Source organism: Lepidochelys olivacea, assembly GCF_965140295.1.
Source record: "Lepidochelys olivacea isolate rLepOli2 genome assembly, chromosome: 5".
NCBI classification, from domain to species: domain Eukaryota; kingdom Metazoa; phylum Chordata; order Testudines; family Cheloniidae; genus Lepidochelys; species Lepidochelys olivacea.
Window position 1 is genome coordinate 101,658,649 of NC_140415.1, and position 21,788 is coordinate 101,680,436.

The 21,788-nt window shown below is 43.7% G+C and overlaps 1 protein-coding gene across 4 annotated transcripts in view; it reads left to right on the forward strand.

The window, feature by feature from the left end:
• The window catches only part of DMRT1 (doublesex and mab-3 related transcription factor 1), an 87,557-nt gene that overhangs the window by 64,747 nt on the left and 1,022 nt on the right, over positions 1–21,788 (forward strand). Inside the window, exon 5 of one of the 4 annotated variants that reach the window (XM_084629556.1) lies at positions 15,838–21,609. In XM_084629556.1, the coding sequence (XP_084485682.1) occupies positions 15,838–15,974 (137 nt within the window). In that variant the 3' untranslated portion in view covers positions 15,975–21,609. The other 3 variants (XM_084629558.1, XM_084629557.1, XM_084629555.1) reach the window with 3 other exon arrangements.

Consider the following 21,788-nt stretch of genomic DNA (forward strand, 5'->3'; position numbering starts at 1 on the left):
AGGGTCATGCGAAAAGCACGCAGCATAAATGGAGATTGGGGCTGTTTGAAAACCAGTAAGAATGTTTTGTGGGGGGGGAAATCATTAACCAAAAAAGGAATAAATCACAAAATGTTCTTTGCAATGTTATGTTTTTTTATTACAAAAGAAGTTTTGTTTTCAAAGTGCTGTGGGAATTGGGCATGTAGGTTCATATGAAAATCCTCGTCAAAAAGAGGAAAAACCTGGATAAACATTGGGATTTACCACAAAAAAAATCAAAACAAAAACAATTGACATCCTTGAATTTACTTCATGTCTCTCTCCAAGGGATACTGTTAGCTTTAAAACCAGGTGTTATTTTTAATTTCAGTTCTTAGTTATTTTCTCCTTAAAAGCCAAACATTTTTCATAATAGAATATCAGGGTTGGAAGGGACCTCAGAAAGTCATCTAGTCCAACCCCCTGTTCAAAGCAGGATTAAGCCTCAATTTTTGGCCCAGACCCCTAAATGGCCCTTTCAGGGATTGAACTCACAACCCTGGGTTTAGCAGGCCAATGCTCAAACCACTGAGCTAAACCAGGTGCCTGGTGTGGCTGTCATACCAGCATAAAATCATGAGTACCTAGAAAGCCAGTGGCATTATAGTGTAATGCTGCCTTGAGGCAGGTCCAATATGCAGTAGCCAAATACATATATTTACCTAGAATATAGCATTAATAACATCTTAGATTGTCAAAAGGGAAAAAATATTTTCAGTCCAGTTCATCGCTAGTTTTGCTTTTTTACTTTTTCTTCTTCTCATCTTGGACAGAGAAAAATAAATGGTTTCCCTTTCCCTTTAGTTTATAAACCAGTTTCCCCTTCAAGTTTTCTCAGTACTTTGAGGTTTTGTTTTCAGTCATTGCAGGAAGAGATGTTTTTTCCCCCCAGAACAACGGTTTTTACTGGATTTTGTTTAAGTGTGATAACATTTCTATTGACTATTGATTGCATAAAAGCATGTTTTAATAACAGTTCAATTTTGAGTCAAATTTAGATCCCCTAATATTCCTAGTCAGGTCCTTAAGTGACTTAGGTTCCTAATTGTTTGCAGTGTTGTTATATCCAAAGAGTTCATAAATATACTTGAGGATAAGAGCCTAAAGGCTAGATTCACAAAGGGACTTAAGTACTACAGTGCTCAGCTTAAAATACCAAACTTTTAGGCACTTTTCTGTCAGTGGAATCCTGAATTAGGCATGCAGGCTCCCTATATAATGCAAGGAGAAAGTTAGCTGCCTAAGAATGGGATTCACAGAAGTCAGCAAGCTAGTTGGGGAGCCAACTAACCTAGCCAGTAGGAATGTAAAGGAAAGGTGCAGGCCTAAAACGCACCCCTCTCAGAGCCAAATGAAGGTGCCTCCCTCCACTCAGCATTCACAACTGTGAACCCTCTCCTGGAGTTAGGCATCCAGGACAGATGAGTCCTTTCTCGTGACAAAATGGGGGGCTAGGAAGAGGGGCATGCAGAGCAGGGATTCAAACCTAGGTCTCCTACCTCCTAACTGCTTGGCTCATTGGGTATAAGAACCACTACCACAGAGCAGCTTGCATGATCAGGATTTTAGTAGTTTTGCAAAAATGTAGGCATCATGAGGACTCTACCAGCATCAACTTAGATGTGACTAAACATAGGTGGTGGCTGAGTGGAGATTTGGAGGATCTCACTGGCATCTAAATGTTGGATTTAGGTGCCAAAGTATACAAGGTATCTCAGGGCTTGGCTACACTTGCGAGTTACAGAGCAATAAAGGAGCCCCAGGCGCACTAGCTCACTACCCGTCCACACTGGCAAGGCACGTAGAGCGCTCTGACTCCGCGGCTACAGCGCTGCTGGTACTCCACCTCGGCCAGTGGAATAACGTTTGCTGCACCCCCGCTAGTGTGGACGAGGGGTTGTATTACTGCTCTCTGATCAGCCTCCGGAAACGTCCCCTAATCCCCTTAAGTCAAGTGGCCACTCTTGTCATTGTTTATGAATCACTGTAGGAATGCGGATACACCCTTTGAAAGCTCTGTTTCTGACAGCCAGCTGCTTATCTGCTCCGAGACAAAGCAACCATTAGTGTGGAATGCTGTGTGTGTGAGAGAGAGGCGGGGGAGAGGGAGGGGAGTCTGCTGCTGTCTGAACTTCCAGGACAGCATAATGACATGCTCTCAGCCCCCCAAAAACCCACTCTCTCTCCACCCACATACACACAACACCCTCCCTGTCACACTCCACCCCACCCCATTTGAAAAGCACGTTGCAGTCACTTGCATCCTGGGATAGCTGCCCATAATGCACCGCTCCCAATGCCGCTGCAAGTGCTGCAAATGAGGCCACGTCAGTGTGCTTGTAGCTGTCAGTGTGGACATGCTGCAGTGCTTTCCCTACTGTGCTCTGCGAAGGCTGGTTTAATTCATAGTGCTCTACATCTGCAAGTGTAGCCATGCCCTCAGTTGCTTTTGAAAATGGGACTTAGTCTGAACCAGGAAAATTGTCAAAAGCCCGTGCTTTAGGAGGCTGAGGAACATTTTGTTCCAGGAGTAATCCTGTTGAAATTGGTGTGACTGCTTGTGTAGTAGGATACCACTCAATGGGAGTAACGGTGTCAGAATTGGGCCTGAAGCATCACCTATATTCTGTACTAATTCGAGCTTTTAAACAGAGTTTTTTGCATGTCTTCAGCAAAAGCTTGGCAGTTAATCTTTAAGTGGAAAAAGTCTTCAGTGCACATCAGCATTTCTCTCTCTAATGCTATGATTGTGTCAGCAGAAATAAATATAAATATAACACAGTGGGTCTGTCATATGACTATTGCTGTATAAAACTTCATGTTATTTATTTGACTAAATCAAAGATCTTTTTTAGTTCAGTTTTTGTCCTTATTTTAATGACGTCACTGAAGGGATTCCTAAACATCTGAGGGTATGAGTTTCATAAACAGCAACATTCTTACCCTTTTAAAACACTTTTTAAAATGTACTGTACATTTTTGCTGTATAGCTTGATCAATACTTATTGAACTGCTATACTTCAAAGCTGCTGGACTTGCTTCCAAATTGAAGTTAATATTTAAAGTATAGAAGTACTCTAGTAATATTTAGTCATTTTAGAGTCTTTGGTGATTTTAAACTATAAAGTCATTCCTGTTTTAATTGATAACTGATCAGGATTATTCTTTTTTCCCCCAGCTTTAAATTCTGACCACAGTCATTGGTGATATCACACAAAGACCCACAAAACTCCCTTTGCCTGCAGGAGTGCGGGATCAGGTCCTGGGTCTGTCTCTTCTCAGCATAGAAGTCTATATTATAACAACATTTAAAAAAGAATAAATCTATTCCTGCAAGTAAAAATCTATTGTTTCTATCTTAACAGATCATTTTAATTGTATCTGGGATTTTATTTAGTTGATAGGTATCCTTTTGATTTCCAAAAGCTTGCAAATCATGTACAGAAATCTATAAGCTGTGTAAGATGGCACTTTGCATTGAGCTGGTATTTTCTGAAATTAGCTACTTAGTTAAGCATGAAAGAGCTGAGCTGTTTGATTACTCTTTGCATACAATAAGCTCTTTTACTTTTGCTTTATAGATTTAAAAGGGTAGCATCAATTCACAAGTCTGTGACTGAGTCTGCTGCTGCGCCCTGGTTTCTTCCCTCCTTGCCCAGACAGCCAGGATCGACAGCCAACCAAGTTGTAGAATTTCTGCACCCTCTAGGACGTTCCTGCTCAGGTTTCTCAGTTTCATTCCTGCCTCACAGGGGATCAGAAGCCCAACAGGCAGCCTGCAGCTGCCTGGATGGTGCCTTGGCTCTCTTCTTACGAATTTTGGGCCTGAAAAGGCTTCCTTAGACAAGGAGCCCTCTGTTTCCTATGCTGCCTGCACCAGGTCTCCGACTGACTGTGCAGAGAGTGCAGCAGTCTTACTCTGCCAGCCCAGACCGCCAGACTAGAGCTGCTGAGCCAATGACATCATGAAGGTCCGTCCTGTGATTCCATCCCAGCTAGGGTGACCAGATAGCAAGTATGAAAAATCACGACAGAGTGTGGGGGTAATAGGCACCTATATAAGAAAAATCCTCAAATATCAGGACTGTCCCTATAAAATTGGGCATCTGGTCACCCTGATCCCAGCAGGCTAGAATCCCCTAGCCAGTGTTCTCAGAAAAGCTTATAGCTTGATTTAAGCCCTGAAAATGAGGTGTTGAGCCAGTAGCTTCTCTGGATGGCTGCCCACGTATCATCGCAGCTGTCCAGAGGGGCTGGGACACAGGCCTGTGACTTACCATCAGACCAGCTTGCTAATGCAGCTGAGCTGGTGCCGTCAGAGAAGTCTGAACCCTGATATCCATCCAGCGCCTCAGTCAGAGAAACTTGTGCCTGATAGCAGATCAGCACTCCAAAGATGCGGCGCGAGTAACACTCTGTGAGGCCTCAACCTTGACATTAGTCCGGCAAGCCAGCAGTACTTAGCCATGAGCTCAAAGCTCCCTGGATAGTTACACGTTTTGCATAAGAAATGACCTGTGTGTGCAGACACTCATATTTTAGGCTTATTTATTTACTTAAATGTAGCCCTTAGTTACCAAAAATAAGAAAACCATTCCAAAAACTGATTCAGTGCACAAATTCTTTGGTACTGGCACTGTTTCCTGCTCATCTTTTGAAAATCAGTGACCCAGGACACTACTCCTCTTGGGAGTTAGCCCTGGACTTTCTGAGTTTCAATATACTATGTGTATACACTAACTGGTTGAGGCATAGGCCTGGGAATCAAGAGACCTGGATTCACTTTCCATATCTGCAGACTCTTTCTGTGTGACCTAAAGCGAGTCTCTTAAGTCTTTTCTGAGTCTTTTGTTTCCTTTCTGTAAAGTTGAGAACCATGCTAACACCAAACCGAGTTCATAGCAGTTTTGTGACACTGAATTGTCTCTGCTTGGAGATCATCAGATGGGAAGGTGTTATGGAAATGCAAAGTCTGATGGATGGTGATGATGAAGATAAATGCCCACTGTGTCAAAAGGTTCAAATTTCAGTTTGGAGTGAATCTTGCTTTGTAACTTGCAAAAAGGGTGGAACCTGTCTGAAATGAGCACTCAGTTGCAAAGTGTATCTATTTGCAGAAAGCATTAGCGGCCAGATTTTCAGCTGATATAAAACAGGGGACTTCAATGGAACTATGCCATTGTATACCTGCTGAGAATCTGGCCCTTGCAGAATTGCAGAGGCTGGCAAATATTTTATACAATCGGCTGAGTAGCCATCCACTTTTCATACTACGGGTCATATCCTCGGTTGGTATATATTGGTTGACTTCAGTGGGGCTTGCCAGTTTATACCATCTGAGGATCCAGCCCCATGTTCCTTGCTATGTCCCTAGATAATTGTCCCTAGAGCAAGGACACTCTTGTGCTTCCTGGAGCTTTGACTGGGATGGGGCAGTTCCACACTGTTCCCAGCACTGGGCTGTGGCTTAGCTGCCACAGGTTAAACTTCAAATTTTAGTTTGTCTGTTTCAGATAGGGTAGAACACTGTTTTTAAAAGTGACACTTAAATCATCTCTGCAATACGCAGAGCAATCACCTGGCACCTTAAAGATGCTATATTCCTGCTTGGGAATTGGTGTCTAGAGATTTGAGTGGGATTTGCAAAGAAGGCATAATCTGGAAGTTCTTCTCTCTTCCCTACCTGTAAGTGTGGGGGAGGGGAGCCTTGTTTAATTGTTTAAATTCCCTTAAAAATAATCTTTGAAAGTCAGGAGATGTGGAGAGTTTAACAAGTGAAGATCTTTCCCTTGGTTTCTGATTTCCGCAGTTATAGCCCCGCCTTCCATTTCACTGAGAGTACAAGCATGAACTAGAAAAGAATGAGATAATCCATGATAGATCAGGTTGAATAAAGATCCATTCATATCTTCACCTTTTATCCCTTGTTCTGAATGCCAAGAATTAATGCTGTTGGAAAGTACACAATGAGCTTGCCAAACTGGGCATCTAAAATAATCCTAATTACTTTACACGTTAGTGAGAAAGGCAGGAGTTTGATAGCGGAAAAGGATTCTATTGTGAAATAGTGGATGTGTGTTACGTGTCATGCACTGGACAGGATTTTGTTTCCAAATGTTGAGGCCTGTCATTATACGGGAGATGAGCCATAGGTATTGTTTATGAAATTTTCATCAGCTGTAATGTGTATCTGTGCAAATCTTTAACGCTACATTATGTTGTATTAAGATATAGATGAAAAGGAAAGTGTCACAATTTGCTTTTCTTCCTCCATTTTTATTTTAACTTTAAACATTTCAGTATTGAGTCAACATAAAACAGATATTGAAGTGGACTGATCAGGAAAAGTTTTAAGAGTAAGTAACGGGAATGAGTCTAATGTGTTCCAGTGGCAGGACCCTATCAGAGTTTTGGATTATTGTCATTATTTAATAGTTATAGGATATTAACATCCAGTGGTCTGTTCGGCTCAGGGCCCACTGTGCTAGAGGTTGTACAAACACGTAGGAAGTCAAAATGACTCCTCTGGAGAACGTACGTACAATCTGAGACCCTGACCTGGCAATGAGCTCCTTGCAAGTGGACTCTCTTGAGTTCAGGGAGGCATTGTTGGTGCAACAATGTGGCTGTGTGGAACTCATTGCAGGATTAGGGTCTAAGGTGACAACAAGTGAGATGTGAAGGATGGGAGGATAGGGATACAGTATATATATGTAAGTGCCCACTAACCCCGTCTACCCCTTGAGCCATCTTTAACAGCAGAGATTTGAAGGAGGAGGGTGTAGTAGCCTAATGGGTTAGTTCGGGGAAGGCAGTGCGGAATAATGTGAACAAGTGAGCATGTACTTTCAGAGCCTCTCATATGGGAGAGCCAGAAATACAAAGGAGAAGAACCTCAGTTCTTTTAAAAATTAAGTTTCCTGTTCTTTTCCTTTCAAAGGGAGCTGTGAAAATATGTAACCAATGAACATTTTCCCTAAAGATCACAGATTACTTATAGTTCAAGCAACTGGGCTTCACTCCTGCAGCAGGAGGCAGATGGAAATGTAGGTGCTAAAGATGCATACACATTTTATACTTATTGCTAATGGGTCGTAAGTATTTTTGGCCAGTTGGACTAAAAATGTTCATACTTCCTGTCTGTGTCAGGATGAGTATTTTTGAAAGCTTCAGCAAAAATGGTTCCATGCTCTAAGAAAGAAGTTTGGGAAAAATAGGTAGCTTTGCTAATTTTTTTTTTTAATTCCATCCATTTTTCTGAAGATCTCTAGCATTTCCATGGTTCGGAGCAGAAACGAGAAATTCAGCAGGGGAAAATGCCCTTTGCTCTTCCCATAAAAATTAGTTAAGAGTTGGCTGAGTTAGCAGCCTCTGAAAATCACCATAGGCATATATTCCATCGATTTTAAAGCCTCTAAAAAAAAAACAACAACCCTCAGTATATTTCATCTGCACTGAACATGCTCCCAGGCTCACAGTCCTTCCATCTGCAACAGTACGCATGGTCCTGACCCTACAGAGCTTGACCTCCAGGCAGGATACTGCAGGAGCAGCAGCTGCTCCTTTGATCCTGTGGGAAGAAGTGCTGGGTTGGGAGCCATGAGGAGACCATAACGCTCAGCTCTTCCACAAACTGGGATTAAGTCTGTGCATTTCACAGCCATTATTACTGAACAAGGCCTTTACCCCTAACTTAGGAGGCAAGCAAGCCCTTCATTTTACAGGTGGGGTAAATGAGGTGCTATCTACGTGACAAAAGAGCTCATGTTTGAAAATGTGGTAGGTAAAACTTACCCCAAGTGTAGACACAGTGTAAAACCTTTTAAAATGGGTTAGCTGGTTGTGATCAACCTTCGGTTTCCCCAAGGACCTTAGACTTGACCATAAGCATCTAATATGCTTCTAAAGGTTTTACCTGTGGTGTCTTACCTAGCCAGGTAAACTCATTGAATGTGCCTTGTACAATCGCTATCTGGATTTCCTTTCCTCCAATTCCATCCTAGACTAACTCCAATCCAGCTTCCTCCCCTTTCACTCCACTGAAACCACTCACCAAAGTCTCTAATCACCTTTTCATAGCTAAAGCTCAGAGCCAGTATGCCATCCTCATCCTCCTTGACCCGTCAGCCATGGTCTGTCACAGGCAACCGTGCTCCTCCTCACAAAATCGTGTCCTCCCTTAGCTTCCATGACTCTGTCCTCTCCTGGTTCTCCTCCTGTCTCTCTGCTCAGTCCTTCCGAGGATCTTCCTCATCTGCCCTCCAACTTCCTGTACTGTTTCCACAGGCTCTGTCCTTGCTTGCTCCACTTCTTCTCTCTCTGTACTTTATCTCTGGGTAATCTTACCTGCAAACACAACTTCAGGTACCACTTCTATGCTGATGACTTACAGATCTATGTCTCTATTTCATACCTGTTTCCTTCTGCCCAAACTAAAATCTTGGCCTGCCTTTCTGACATCTTTGTGAATCTCTAGCCATCATCTCAAGCTTAACATGGCTAGAACATTGGTAAGAGCTTGTCTACACTGGGATATCCAGGAAAGTTTTAGAATTAACTAAAGGTGTGAATTTGAAGATTAGTGGAACTGCATTAAATCCTTATGTGGACATTGTTTTTCAGAATTAAAATGGGCCATTTTAATTTCGAATGAGGGCATTCGCATGGGGTTTTAATGTGGTTTAACTAATCCACTTCAAAAATCACACCTAATTCTGATTAATTTTCCTGAACAACTTTCCCTTTGTGGACAAGCTCTAAATCCTCTGCCATGTCAAACCCTCCCCACTACCTCCTTTCTCAGTCACTCTTGACAACACCATCATTCTGCCTGTCACTCAAGCCTGTAACCCGGGTGTCAACTTTGACCTGGACCTCTCTCTAGGTCCTCACATCCAGGTTACATCTAAGTCTTGCAGGTCCAGTCTGCGTAAAATCTCTAAGGTATAGCCTTTCTGATCCATCCACGGAGCTAAAACTCTCAGCCAGGCTGTCATCTTGCATCTCAATTACTGCAATACCTGGCTTTAAGAAGTACAGTCTTGCCCCACTCATACCCATTCAGGATGCTGCTGCTGTGACTGTCTACAGCTGCTCAGGAGCGTGAGTACCAACCTCAGGGCAGACTTTGAAGAAGCAGGGCACACTCCCTAAATTGGCTGTGAGTTCTATACTTAGATTTCCCCAACCAATTTTCAATTGTTAACTCCTCAATCACTATAACAGCCTTAACATGGAGTCATAGACAGCCCCCCTATCTTGCCACCCAGGTAAGCTTGCCTTTGTGACAGATGATCCCTTACACCAAAAATCACAATAATATTCAGATTACTTCCAGGTCCAAAGGACCAGTCACTTACCCCAAGTCAGTTGCACCTTAGATCTCACACCAAAGACAACACGTGTAGCCAATCCTATAATAAACTATCTAAAGATTTATTAATTAGGAAAAGGAAATAAGAGTTATTTACAAGGTTAAATCAGGTGAACATAACTCACACAAATGAGTTGCTGTCTGTTAAGTTTCAAAAGGTAATAGAAGCGTCTATAATAAGCAAGCTCTGTATGTCCCTTAGGGCTAACCCAGGCTAAACACAGGATCGTTTGCTTACGCCTAGAAAACCTTCCCCTTGAAAGTCCAAGCAACATAAGAGAGAGAGTTTTTTTCCTGTTAGGGATTTTTGTCCCATTCTCATTCTCTGAGCTGTCAGTTCAGCTGATGGGAGATCACTCACTTTCATGTCTCCTCTTCACTGGCTGGGTGAGTGATGGTGTGTGTGGAAGTTAGCAATTAACAGTGTCTTGTCCTCCGATGTTCTACAATAATTTATCTGGAGTTGCTGGGCCTTCTTTGTGGGGCAGGAGATAACACCTGTTGGAGACTAGTATTATTTCACACTTGGGAGTGCTTTCCCCTGTCTAGTGACCTAGAGTTACAGCAGAAACATTTAAATATTTACCTTATAACATGGGATACAGATGTTATAAGTGAGATTATGATATACTTGTAAGTTGCTGCATGCATCAAAGTCTAAATACTAACCACATTCTTGTAATTCTAGTACCTATTTTAACAAAACTAACACGCAGGCAAGTGGGACTGGTTCCAGCTGTGTATTTGTCAGTGATCATGTGAGACCTAGGGGCCTTGGCATGGACTGGCACCTGGTCTGCCAGCATCACAGCTGCAAAGAACATTGTCCTGGCCCATTGCTTTGACCCTGCCACCCCTCCCCTGACTCCCCCTTCTCTATTGCATCAAACATAAGCTGCTTGGCTTCACTTTCAAGGCCCTTCTCAGCCTATCCCTGCTTTACCTACCATTTCTCATTTGCTAACACACTGTTGATGATCACCTCTGATTTCCCACGATGCCAGCCTTGATTGCTCACTAGTTACGTTTTCAAACAAGCACCTCTGTGCTTTCTCCTCCGCTGCCCCACACCTTTGGGAGACGCTCCCTGTGAACAGCCGCAAAACTAACACATTCTCCTCCTTCAGAATCCTCATTAAAACTCTCCTGTGATTTGATGCCTACAAAAAACTTGACAGTGGGTAGACTGCTTGTGTGTGGAGACTGCAACTTCTCATGCTGACCACTGTTGTACTCCCCCATCTGTCTATTGTGTTCATTATAAATTCTTTGCGGCCTTTTTGTTCTTTGTACAGTGCCTAGCACAATGCGGTCTTGATCCGCGACTGGGGCTCTTAGGACTCTGGTAATACAAATAATTAATAAATAATAATAATTAATAATCTGGAGAAAGTTGGCTCCAGCTCCCCAGTTCCTGAGGTACCTGGCTGGAATGGTACCAGTACTGCCATTGGTTTCTTGGTTATATCTGCACTTCGTGATCCTTCTTGTGGGGCTCACAGAGCGGAACTTAATGCTTCCTCAAGCAGCGTTAACTTCCATAGTATTTACAAGAAGAGAATCTGCTGGGTTCAGAGAAGAACAGGGCATATAGAGCCACTGCAGTCTGCTTCCACACCTGCACCCTCAGACAGCCCCAAGCATGCTGTGTTCGTGCCTAGATGCTGAGAGGGACCCAGCATCAGACTGGCTCTTCCCCTTTCTATGCTCACCAGCCTTGCAGCTGGTCCTTGCGCATTTATTTGCCCGGTGAAAAAAGCTCTTGCACCTTGATAGCAAGTGAGGCTGGTCTTCTGATTTGCCTCCTCCCTGAACAAGAGGGTGAAAGAGTTCATAAATGGCTTGTGTCGCTCAAGTTTAAATCTTAAAAATGGCTTCTTATTGAGAGTTTAATGGTTTTTAAAATGTAAACGCAGGGAAAATTTACTTTTCAAGCATGAATGTTTTTCTGGTTTCTCACATCAGTGGAAGTGTATTATTCTTTCCAGTCCATTGAGTTCCAGGGGATCACTCAAGTCAAGTCAGTGCTCTTTACAATGTTAGAAAATCTAAGGTTTTGTTTTTGAGGTTGGGTTCCCCCCGCGACACACACCTTTTTTTTTTTTTAATGTGGTCTTCACTGAATCCTCATGTTTAGCTGGTATAAAATATATGGGTTATCTCCTAGGAATAAAGGTGGTTAGATATAGGAATGCTCTAAAAATACCCAACAAGTCAGGGCCCTATCTGCAACCCTTAGTCACACAAGTAATCCTTTCACATGTCGTGAGTAAGGAATACTCAGGTGTTTGAGGATTGTGAAATCAGCCACATCTTAAAATTAAAGCTTTGATGGAAGACACCATAGGTCTGCTTCTTTGAACACGGTGGACTTAGACATTTCTGCTATTGGATCTTTAATAGAACAGCAGTGAAATGTAGGTTTCTATTTTGCTGACTCTTAATCTTAAGGCTGTGTACAGCTCACAGACCTTGTCTGCGTTTCCCATTAACATCAGTGCACTTGTCCTGCCCTCCTTGCTTGGGCAAAATATCTCATCGACTTCACTGACTTCAGGGGGCATTTGCCTGAGAAAAGGAATACAGGACTGGGCCTCTGGAAGCTTTGTCATATGCCAAGGACAGTAACTATGTGCTGCTAAGACCAACATCTGTCAAACCTCTATGACTAAAGTTAGACACCTAAACCACATTTAGGCATCAACATAAACAGCCTGATTTCGAAAAGTACTGAGCATTTGCACCGCTGATCTCACTCAAAATCAGACCACGTTTATGTAGTGTTTAGATACGGTTTTCAATGCCTAGCTTTAGGGACCCATGTCTGAAAAATTTTAGTCTCAGTTTCTTTAGAATTCCAGGTGTTTGCAAATATGGGTCAATATGCAATAAAACATAGATAGAGCTTTAATACCTACTGTTTTTTTAACATTTACCACAACAGGGGTAGGATGAGATTTTTTTGGAAACTTTCTGAAAGTTTGTCATTGAAATTTATGAATTTCAGTATTTAAAAATGGGGCCTCTCCATCATTCTGGGTACATGACCACTAAAACTATTTACAAATCCTATCAAATAAACGTCTCACCCATTCAGCTATTCAGGAATAAACAAAAATGTATCCCCCTTAACTTAGTTACTCCCTTCATAACTCGTGCTTCTCCAGAGTCTGGGAAAATAGATGTTCCTTACAACATGTCCTGGGCTCTTCTGGAACAAGGAGGGAGGCAACCAAGTTTTAAAATCAAGGGCTGATCCCTGGCCAATCATCCCTGTTTAAACCGGAGGAGCATCTCAACTTACATCATCTGCCAGGTATCCTGTGAGGAGAGAAGCATTTTCACAAGAAGTCAGATTTTACCAAACCCTGGGTCAAAATCGAGACCTTATATGGCACTCAACTACAAATTGGAAGCTAGTGTAGTTCCTGGAGCACCGGTGCAAAAAAACCTTAGAGGTTTTTAAGGCCCGGCTTGACAAAGCCCTGGCTGGGATGATTTAGTTGGTGTTGATCTTGCTTTGAGCAGGGGCTTGGACTAGATGACCTCCTGAGGTCTCTTCCAACCCTAATATTCTATGATTATATGTTGTGCCCCTTGCAAAAAACATCTCTAAATGAGCAAGCCGCTACATTCCACACCAGTTGAAGTTGCCATTGGTTTTCAGGTGTAGATCCATCTAGTGGGCATTGCAGTAATACCATTTCAAGGTAACAAAGGCAAGGATCATTTGTAACAAGTTTTTCATCCTAAAGAAAAGGGTTCAGCTTTCTGGATGAGTATAAATGATAGAAAGCAGTCATGGCTGTAAGGACCTGGTCATCCAGAACTAGCTGAGCATCCAACAGAATAACCAGGTTGTGAACCTGTGTCACTAAAAGTAAGCTTACTCTCTCCAACAAGAAGAAAATGAGTACTTTTGGCAGCTTAGAGACTAACCAATTTATTTGAGCATAAGCTTTTGTGAGCTAGAGCTCACTTCATCGGATGCATACTGTGGAAAATACAGAAGATGTTTTTATACACACAGACCATGAAAAAATGGGTGTTTATCACTACAAAAGGTTTTGTTTCCCCCCACCCCACTCTCCTGCTGGTAATAGCTTATCTAAAGTGATCACTCTCCTTACAATGTGTATGATAATCAAGGTGGGCCATTTCCAGCACAAATCCAGGGTTTAACAAGAACACCTGAGGAACGGGGGGGGGGGGGGTGAAGGAATAAACAAGGGGAAATAGGTTACTTTTTATAATGAATCAACCATTCCCAGTCTCTATTCAAGCCTAAGTTAATTGTATCCAATTTGCAAATTAATTCCACTTCAGCAATCTCTCTTTGGAGTCTGTTTCCAAAGTTTTTCTGTTGTAATATCGCAACTTTCATGTCTGTAATCGCATGACCAAGGAGATTGGACACAAATGAGATGTCAAGAATTATAACATTCATAAACCAGTCGGAGGACACTTCAATCTCCCTGGTCACGCGATTACAGACATGAAAGTTGCGATATTACAACAGAAAAACTTCGGAAACAGACTCCAAAGAGAGATTGCTGAATTGGAATTAATTTGCAAATTGGATACAATTAACTTAAGCTTGAATAGAGACTGGGAATGGTTGATTCATTATAAAAAGTAACCTATTTCCCCTTGTTTATTCCTCCCCCCCCCCCCCCCCCCCCGTTCCTCAGGTGTTCTTGTTAAACCCTGGATTTGTGCTGGAAATGGCCCACCTTGATTATCATACACATTGTAAGGAGAGTGATCACTTTAGATAAGCTATTACCAGCAGGAGAATGGGGTGGGGGGAGACAAAACCTTTTGTAGTGATAAACACCCATTTTTTCATGGTCTGTGTGTATAAAAACATCTTTTGTATTTTCCACAGTATGCATCCGACAAAGTGAGCTGTAGCTCACGAAAGCTTATGCACAAATAAATTGGTTAGTCTCTAAGGTGCCACAAGTACTCCTTTTCTTTTTGCGAATACAGACTAACACGGCTGTTACTCTGAAATCTCTCCAACAAGGGAGCTGAAATAACCTCTGCCAGTTCCTCCAGTTGCTTCCTCTAGCCTACATGTTTGAAGGCTAGCTGGCTATGGCCTGGTCTACAGTACGCGGTTATTTCTGAATTAGCTGAGTTACCTCGAAATAAAACTGGTTCCGTCCACATGACCAAACCAGTTTTTTCAATTTAAAGGGCTCTTTACTACGATTGCTATACTCCACCTCAGCAAGTGGAGTAGCGCTAGAATCGAGATCGCAGTTCCGGGTTACAGGTATTGTGGATGCAACTTGACGATATTGGCCTCCGGGAGCTATCCCAGAATGCTCCCTTGTGACCACTCTGGACAACACTCTGAACTCTAGTGCACTAGCCAGGTAGGCAGTAAAATCCTCAGGAACTTTTGAATTTCCTGTTTGGTCACCATCAGCACAGGTGACCATCAGCACAGTCCACCATCACAGGCAACCATGCATAGTCCACCATCTCAAGAAACCACGCAATCCCGGATTCGCAGCCAAGCTCCAGCATGGTCCGAACGGGAGGTACTGGATCTCATTGCATGTTGGGGAGATGAATCTGTTATGGCAGAACTACGTTCCAAAAAAAGGAATGCAAATACGTACGCTAAAGTCTCCAGGGCCGTGATGGAAAGAGGCTACTCCAGGGACACAGAACGGTGTTGTACAAAAATCAAGGAGCTCAGGCAAGCGTACCAAAAAGCCAGGGAGGCGAACGGGCGCTCTGGGTCACAGCTCCATACATGCCGCTTCTACTGTGAGCTGCATGCAATTATGGGGAGTGACAACACCACTACCCCACCACTGTCTGTGGACACCTGCAAGGGGGGAGTAGCACAGAGCGAGGAGGATGAGTTTTTCGAGGACGAAGAGGAGGACGAGGAGGACAGTGCATAGGCGGCAAGGGGGGAATCTGTTTTCCCCCCTAGCCAGGAACTATTCTTAAAGCTGGAGCCAATAGCATCCCCCTACTTCCAAAGCATGCTCCCGGACCATGACCCTGGAGAAGGCACTTATGGTGAGTGAGACCTTGATCAGAGCCACGTGGTGGGGGGTGGGGGGAAACCCAGCCACACTGGGCTGTTTGCATTTAATGTAAAGAATTTATCCCTGCTCAGAGCCTCATCGGAGCCCCACGGTGGGTGAGTGTGTGTGTGTGGGGACGTGTTGTGTGAAGCGATCATCCCAGAGAGCCCGCAGGCTGCCTGCAAGCTGAATTCTGTTGCCTGGCCGCATGTGATGGCTTACTCACACCAAAGTGGCAGGCACTTCAGTGTAAGAGGCACAATGCGACCTTGTACAGAAAGAACATGTGCTGTGTACTATGAATTGCCTGATTCACTGAGAAGGAGTGTCCCCTTTGTTCTCTAAAATGTATCTTTTAAAATACTACCCTCCCTTTTTCTCCTCCTACAGCAGGTGCAAATGTTTCAACGCAGCCCCATCTACTCCATCCCAGAGGCTGGTCCAGATTAGAAGGCAGAAAAAATGAACTCGGGACGACATGTTTGCCGAGCTCATGCAGTCCTCCCGCACTTATAGGGCCCAGTTGAATGCGAGGAGGCAAACAATTGCGGAGTCGCCTAGAGCATTACATGAATACGAAGAGAGGAGGGAGGCGATGAGAGCAGGCAGGTTGCGATGGTCAAGCTCATGGGGGAGCAAACTGACATGCGCCGCTGTTTGGTGGATCTAATGTGGGAAAGGCAGCAAGACCCTAGACTGCTGCTGCAGCCCCTGAATAACCGCCCTCCCTCCTCCCCAAGTTCCATAGCCTCCTCACCCAGATGCCCAAGAACGGGGGGGGGGGGGGGAGGAGGAGAGGCTACGGGGACCCACACAGTCAACCCCAGAGGATTGCACAAGCAGCAGAAAGCTGGTATATCCTAAATTTTTATTTGGTTTCTGGACTTGTCCTTCCCTCCTCCGCCACCTCCCTAACACAATACTCCCCCTCCCCCGTCTAACTTCTGATTTCTCTCAATGTTTTGTGCAACAAATAATAAAGAACGGTTTTTAAACAATTGTGACTTTATGCCCTTTCATTTATATATAGGGGGCAGGTAACTTTAAGAGAAACAAACACAACTCTCACACCATACCCTGGCCAGTCATGAAACTGGCTTTCAAAGCTTCTCTGATGTGCAGCACGCCCTGCTGCACTCTTCTAATCGCCCTGTTGTCTGGCTGTGTGAAACTGGCTGCCAAGTGAGTTGCGTCAACCTCCCACCCCACCATAAACGTCTCCCCCTTACTCTCACAGATATTGTGGAGCACACAACAAGCAGCAATTACAATTGGAATATTGGTTGTGCTGAGATCTAAGCGAGTCAGTAAACTGTGCCAGCATGCTTTTAAACGTCCAAATGCACATTCTACCACCATTCTGCGCTTGCTCAGCCTATAATTGAACTGCTCTTTACTACTGTCCAGGGTGCCTGTGTACGGCTTCATGAGCCCTGGCATTAAGGGGGGGTTCTTGGTCCCTGAGGATAACTGTAGGCATTTCAACATCCCCAACAGTAATTTTCTGGTCTGGGAAGTAAGTTCCTTCCTGCAGCTGTTCAAACAGACCAGAGTTCCTGAAGATGTGAACGTCATGCACCTTTCCTGGCCATCCCATGTTGATGTCGGTGAAATGGCCCTTGTGATCCACCAGTGCTTGCAGCACCATGGAAAAGTACCCCTTGCGGTTTATGTACTGGCCGCCCTGGTGTTCTGGGGCCAAGATAGGGATATGCATTCCGTCTATCGCCCCGCTGCAGTTAGGGAACCCCAGCGCATTAAAGCCATCCACAATGGTCTGCACATTTCCCTAAGTCACTACCCTTGATAGCAGCTGGTCAATGATTGCGTTGGCTACTTGCAGCACAGCAGCCCCCACAGTAGATTTCCCCACTCCAAACTGATTCCCAACTGACCGGTAGCTGTCGGGCCTTGCAAGCTTCCACTGGGCTATGGCCACTCGCTTCTCAACTGTCAGGGCTGCTCTCATTTTGGTGTCTGCACTTCAGGGCAGGGGACAGCAAGTCACAAAGTTCCATGAAAGTGGCCCTACGCATATGAAAGTTTCTCAGCCACTGGGAATCATCCCATACCTGCAACACTATGTGGTCCCACCAGTCTGTGCTTGTTTCCCGGGCCCAGAATTGGCATTCCACAGCATGAACCTGGCCCAGCAGCACCATGATCTCCCAATCGCCACATGCTGTCTGTGTCCATGTCCTCATCACTATAGTAATCGCGCTGTCGTCGCTTCCTCACCTGGTTTTACAGGTACTGCACTTACTGCTAGATAATGCGCGAGGTATTTACAATGGTCAAAAGTGTAGTGGAGATCTGAGCAGGCTCCATGGCTATGGCACCTGCATGGGTAATCCTGGAAAAAGGGTGCGAAACGTAGGAGAGCAGAGTGGCAGCAGAAGCTGTGCTGTTTGGTTCACGGTAGCCGAAAAGCGGCGGAAAATGGTTGTCTTCTGTGGCTTTCACGGAGGTGGGAGCCCAGGACAGACAACATGGAGAAGCTCGGCAGCGTGGCAATGGCAGGAGAGCAGAGTTGGTGGCGGAAGCTGTGCTGCTCGGTTCACGATGGCTGAGCAGAGTTGAGTTGGAGAGGTGGATTCATAGTAGCAGGAGAGCAGCGGTGCACTGTCTGCTGAAAACAGGATGGCATCTGCACACCAAAAAGGCTCGAAACGATGGTCTGCCATAGCTTTCCAATGACACACACCCAGAAACACCTGCAAGAATGTTTTAGCCCCATCATGCACTGGGAGCTTAACCCAGATTCCAATGGGCAGCAGGGACTGTGGGATAGCTACCCAGAGTGCACCGCTCCAACATTCGATGCTAGCCTTGGTACTGTGAACGCAATCTGCCGAATTCACCCGCTTTAAGGGGACACAGAAGACCGAATGTATAAAATAGCTTCCGAAAATTCGAATAGAATAATTTCGAAATAATTTTGTATTGTAAGATTCATTTCATTCAAACTCCAATTGGTATTAGGCACGAGCCAAGTGACAAAAACACCCCACTTCAAAACATTTCAGATAAACAAAGCTGAACTGTGAAAATCTGTGCACCAGACTAAGTGAAAGGTTGGCCAGCAAGGAGGGGAGTGCATTTTTGTGAATCAGGATGCACCAGTCACCAGCACCAGATCTAGTGTTAGACATTCTTTTTATCTGTATGTCACTATGCTAATTTTAATATGCATTCATAGGATGCCTAAATGCTTCCAACGCCATCCTTTGCCTATTTTAGTATTCCCACTAATATTAAATACGCTTGATCTCAGCCAAAAGGTGAAGAAAAGAATGTAGTCTCAGTTTAAAATCTAATTAATCACATATAGGATTAATTTAACATGTGGTTCATTCTGTGATAATACATACTATTCTGTACACTAGATCAGTGTAATATCTGGTTCTATATCCTGCATCATAAATGTCCAACAAAAGACAGAATACATGTGATACCTTGTTGAAAGGAATAAGGAGAAGCCAGTAAAACTGGATGGTATAGAGTTAAAATCTGTGCAATAATTCAGAAAACTAGATTCAGCTATGATGGTACTGTGGAGGTTAGGAATTGAATGAAGAATGGCTGGGGAAAATTGATGTGAATTCTCTAATAAAACTATGCTAAGTAAACCAAAGAGCAAAGTGTATAAGACCATGATTAGGCCAGCTATGGCATACAGGTCAGAAGCTGGGTAATGAGGAAGAAGACAAACAATTATATCACCCTGCTGAAATGAGAATGCTCAGGTGGATGCTGGGTAAGACGAGACAAATAGGCTATGCAATTAAAGTCAGTACGAATCATGATGCAGGTAAACCCCATCATGCAATTGTTCAGAGACTATTGACTGAGATGGTTGGATCACATTGAGATGTGGTATATGTTGGCCGGAGAGTACAAGATCTAACAGTAACAGGACAAAGACCACAAGGAGGACCCAGAAGAAAGTTGTTCAAGATCCTGAAACAGAATGTGAAAGGAGTACTTGACAGGAACACTTGGAATAAGAACTGCTGACCCTGAGTAATGGGACAAGACAAACGTGAAGAAAATCTGATTCTATATCCTGTCCTTGCAGGATAATGAACTCAAAAGAACTAAAGTCTAACTTGCCTCTTACGTACACCAGAGTAAATTGGGAGTAACTCAGTGTGTTAAATTCTCTAATGGCATAAATGGGCAGAAGTCAACGGAGGTGGCAGTTTTACACTGTCATAGAGTTTGGCTTAATGGCATTAACACTGCTGTATAACAAGTGTAAAGGCAAAGAGGACCAAGCCCATAGCATATTTTTCTTCTCTAATGATTATGATCCTATAAAAACAAAACACAAGAAATTGAACTGCAAAAGAAACCCTGTGATCAGATGTCTATTAACCCACAGAATCTGGAAAATTCAGCGGTATCTAAAGACAGGGGACCACATTCTGCTCCGAATCACGCTAGTGTATTTCAGATTACCTTCACTAAACTCATTGGAGTTTCTCTGGATTTTCATTCCTGTACGTGATGGCAAAATCCAGCCCATTCTCTTTAATTCAGCTTCCATAGTTACTAGACATTTCAGAAGTCTGCAAACATTCAGTGACCCGGCAGGTACTGCTTACCTAGGCATAGCAGGGTGGTTTAAGGATGGAGTTTAAACTTTAACACTGCATTCCTTGTTCTAGTGTGGTTGTTCTCGATTAATCATAGCTTCTAAAAAACAATGATTGTAAACTGTAAAAGAGCTCAGCCTGGGAACATTCTCCACTAAATCCTAAAAATTCAGAACACAATAAGTATTGATGGTTAACATGTCAGGGAGCCATTCAGCTTCTGCTGTGTTTTAGTTTTCTAAAAATGACTCTTAACACTCAACTACCAATGCATTTTGCTAATGACATCATAGATTTCCCTATTGATTAACAGAATCTGAATTAACACAGGAGCACTAATGTTACCCTTTCACCATTATTGTTGTACAAGAAGCCGTGGCAGATGCTGGCAGTTAGTTACACAAACATTAGTATTAACGATTGGCTATTTGGAATTGGTGACAAACTGCAGCCCGATGGAATTCTGAGCTTGAAACCAATCAGGAAGTTAATGAGGAGAGAAATTACCACTGCAGCTTCCCCTTAATTACCTTCTCGCTAGGCAGGAAGGGAGTACTGTGGGTGGATCTCAACTCATCTAAGGTTAAGAAGGTCAGAGACCCTTTTACTTGGTTTTTGTATCTACTGTGAATTGTAATGTTGCAAATATTTCCAATCCAGCCCTATATTCTGAAATTCTTAATATTTAATTCAAGTGCGGTGCAGTCTTAGCTCTTGAGACTGGATGTCTGTTTTAGTTACAGCTTTAATTCCCATGCTCCTTAAATTCTTATTTTATGGCTTAATACTATATTAGTCCCTCTCATTATTTTTCCCTCATGCCCCTTGGTTTTAGATGTGACTCTGTTCACACTCCTTGACTTCCATAGCTATACAATAGGTTGTGTTCTCGCCATGCAGGAAAATCCAACATAGGAGACAGGGAAAAGTAAATTTACTTCCAGCTCAGGAGTTTCTAGTGGCACCCCTCACCATACAGTTGTGTCTGAGGGGCCTCCCTTGCTAACTAAATTAGCATGGCAGCATCCCAAGTAGACTTCTTGGAGTCTCCAGCCCTTATCTCTGGACCTCATCTTTCCATTGGAGGGCAGGGTCTTCTCCCTGGTGGAGTAGGAAGAGGCGGTACAGTGCCATAAACCAGCAGATGTCCCAAGACCCTTGTTCCTTATCTCTTTCCCATTCTCTAGCAGTAGGTTCTCTCTTGGCTCAGTGTTGTAGAGGGATGATTGTGTCCCAATACGCTGGCATCCCCAACAAATGTCAATACTGCAGAAAGCTGTAACAAAAGGTTGCAGAGGTGCTCATTTGGCTGTTTGCCAAATATATTTGTTTTCCCCCACCCTCTGTCCTGGGCTAAGAGTTATTTGGGCCCATCCAGCACAGCAGGGGGAGTACACAGGACCCCAAAGCTTTGCTTATTGAAACCAAATCTACCATTGTGTCTAAATTACTATTAATGCTGTTTGTTGGGCCTGTAGTTGTGTGCAAGGAGGGGTGCCTCCCTAGGGCCCCATCCTCTCAGGTGTTCCAATTAATCTGTTAATATCCCACTCTTCTATTTCCTCTCCAGTATTTTCACCACCCAGCAGTCAAGATTCTGGCTTAATTTCCCTTTCCAGCAGCTCTCCTATCAGCACTGAAAGCACCAAAGGAGTACTGGAGTGTGAGTCTGAGTCTGGCACCTTCACTGTTAATTCTGTCATAGAAGATGGCGAATAAGCAAAATTCAGCCCCACATCTCTA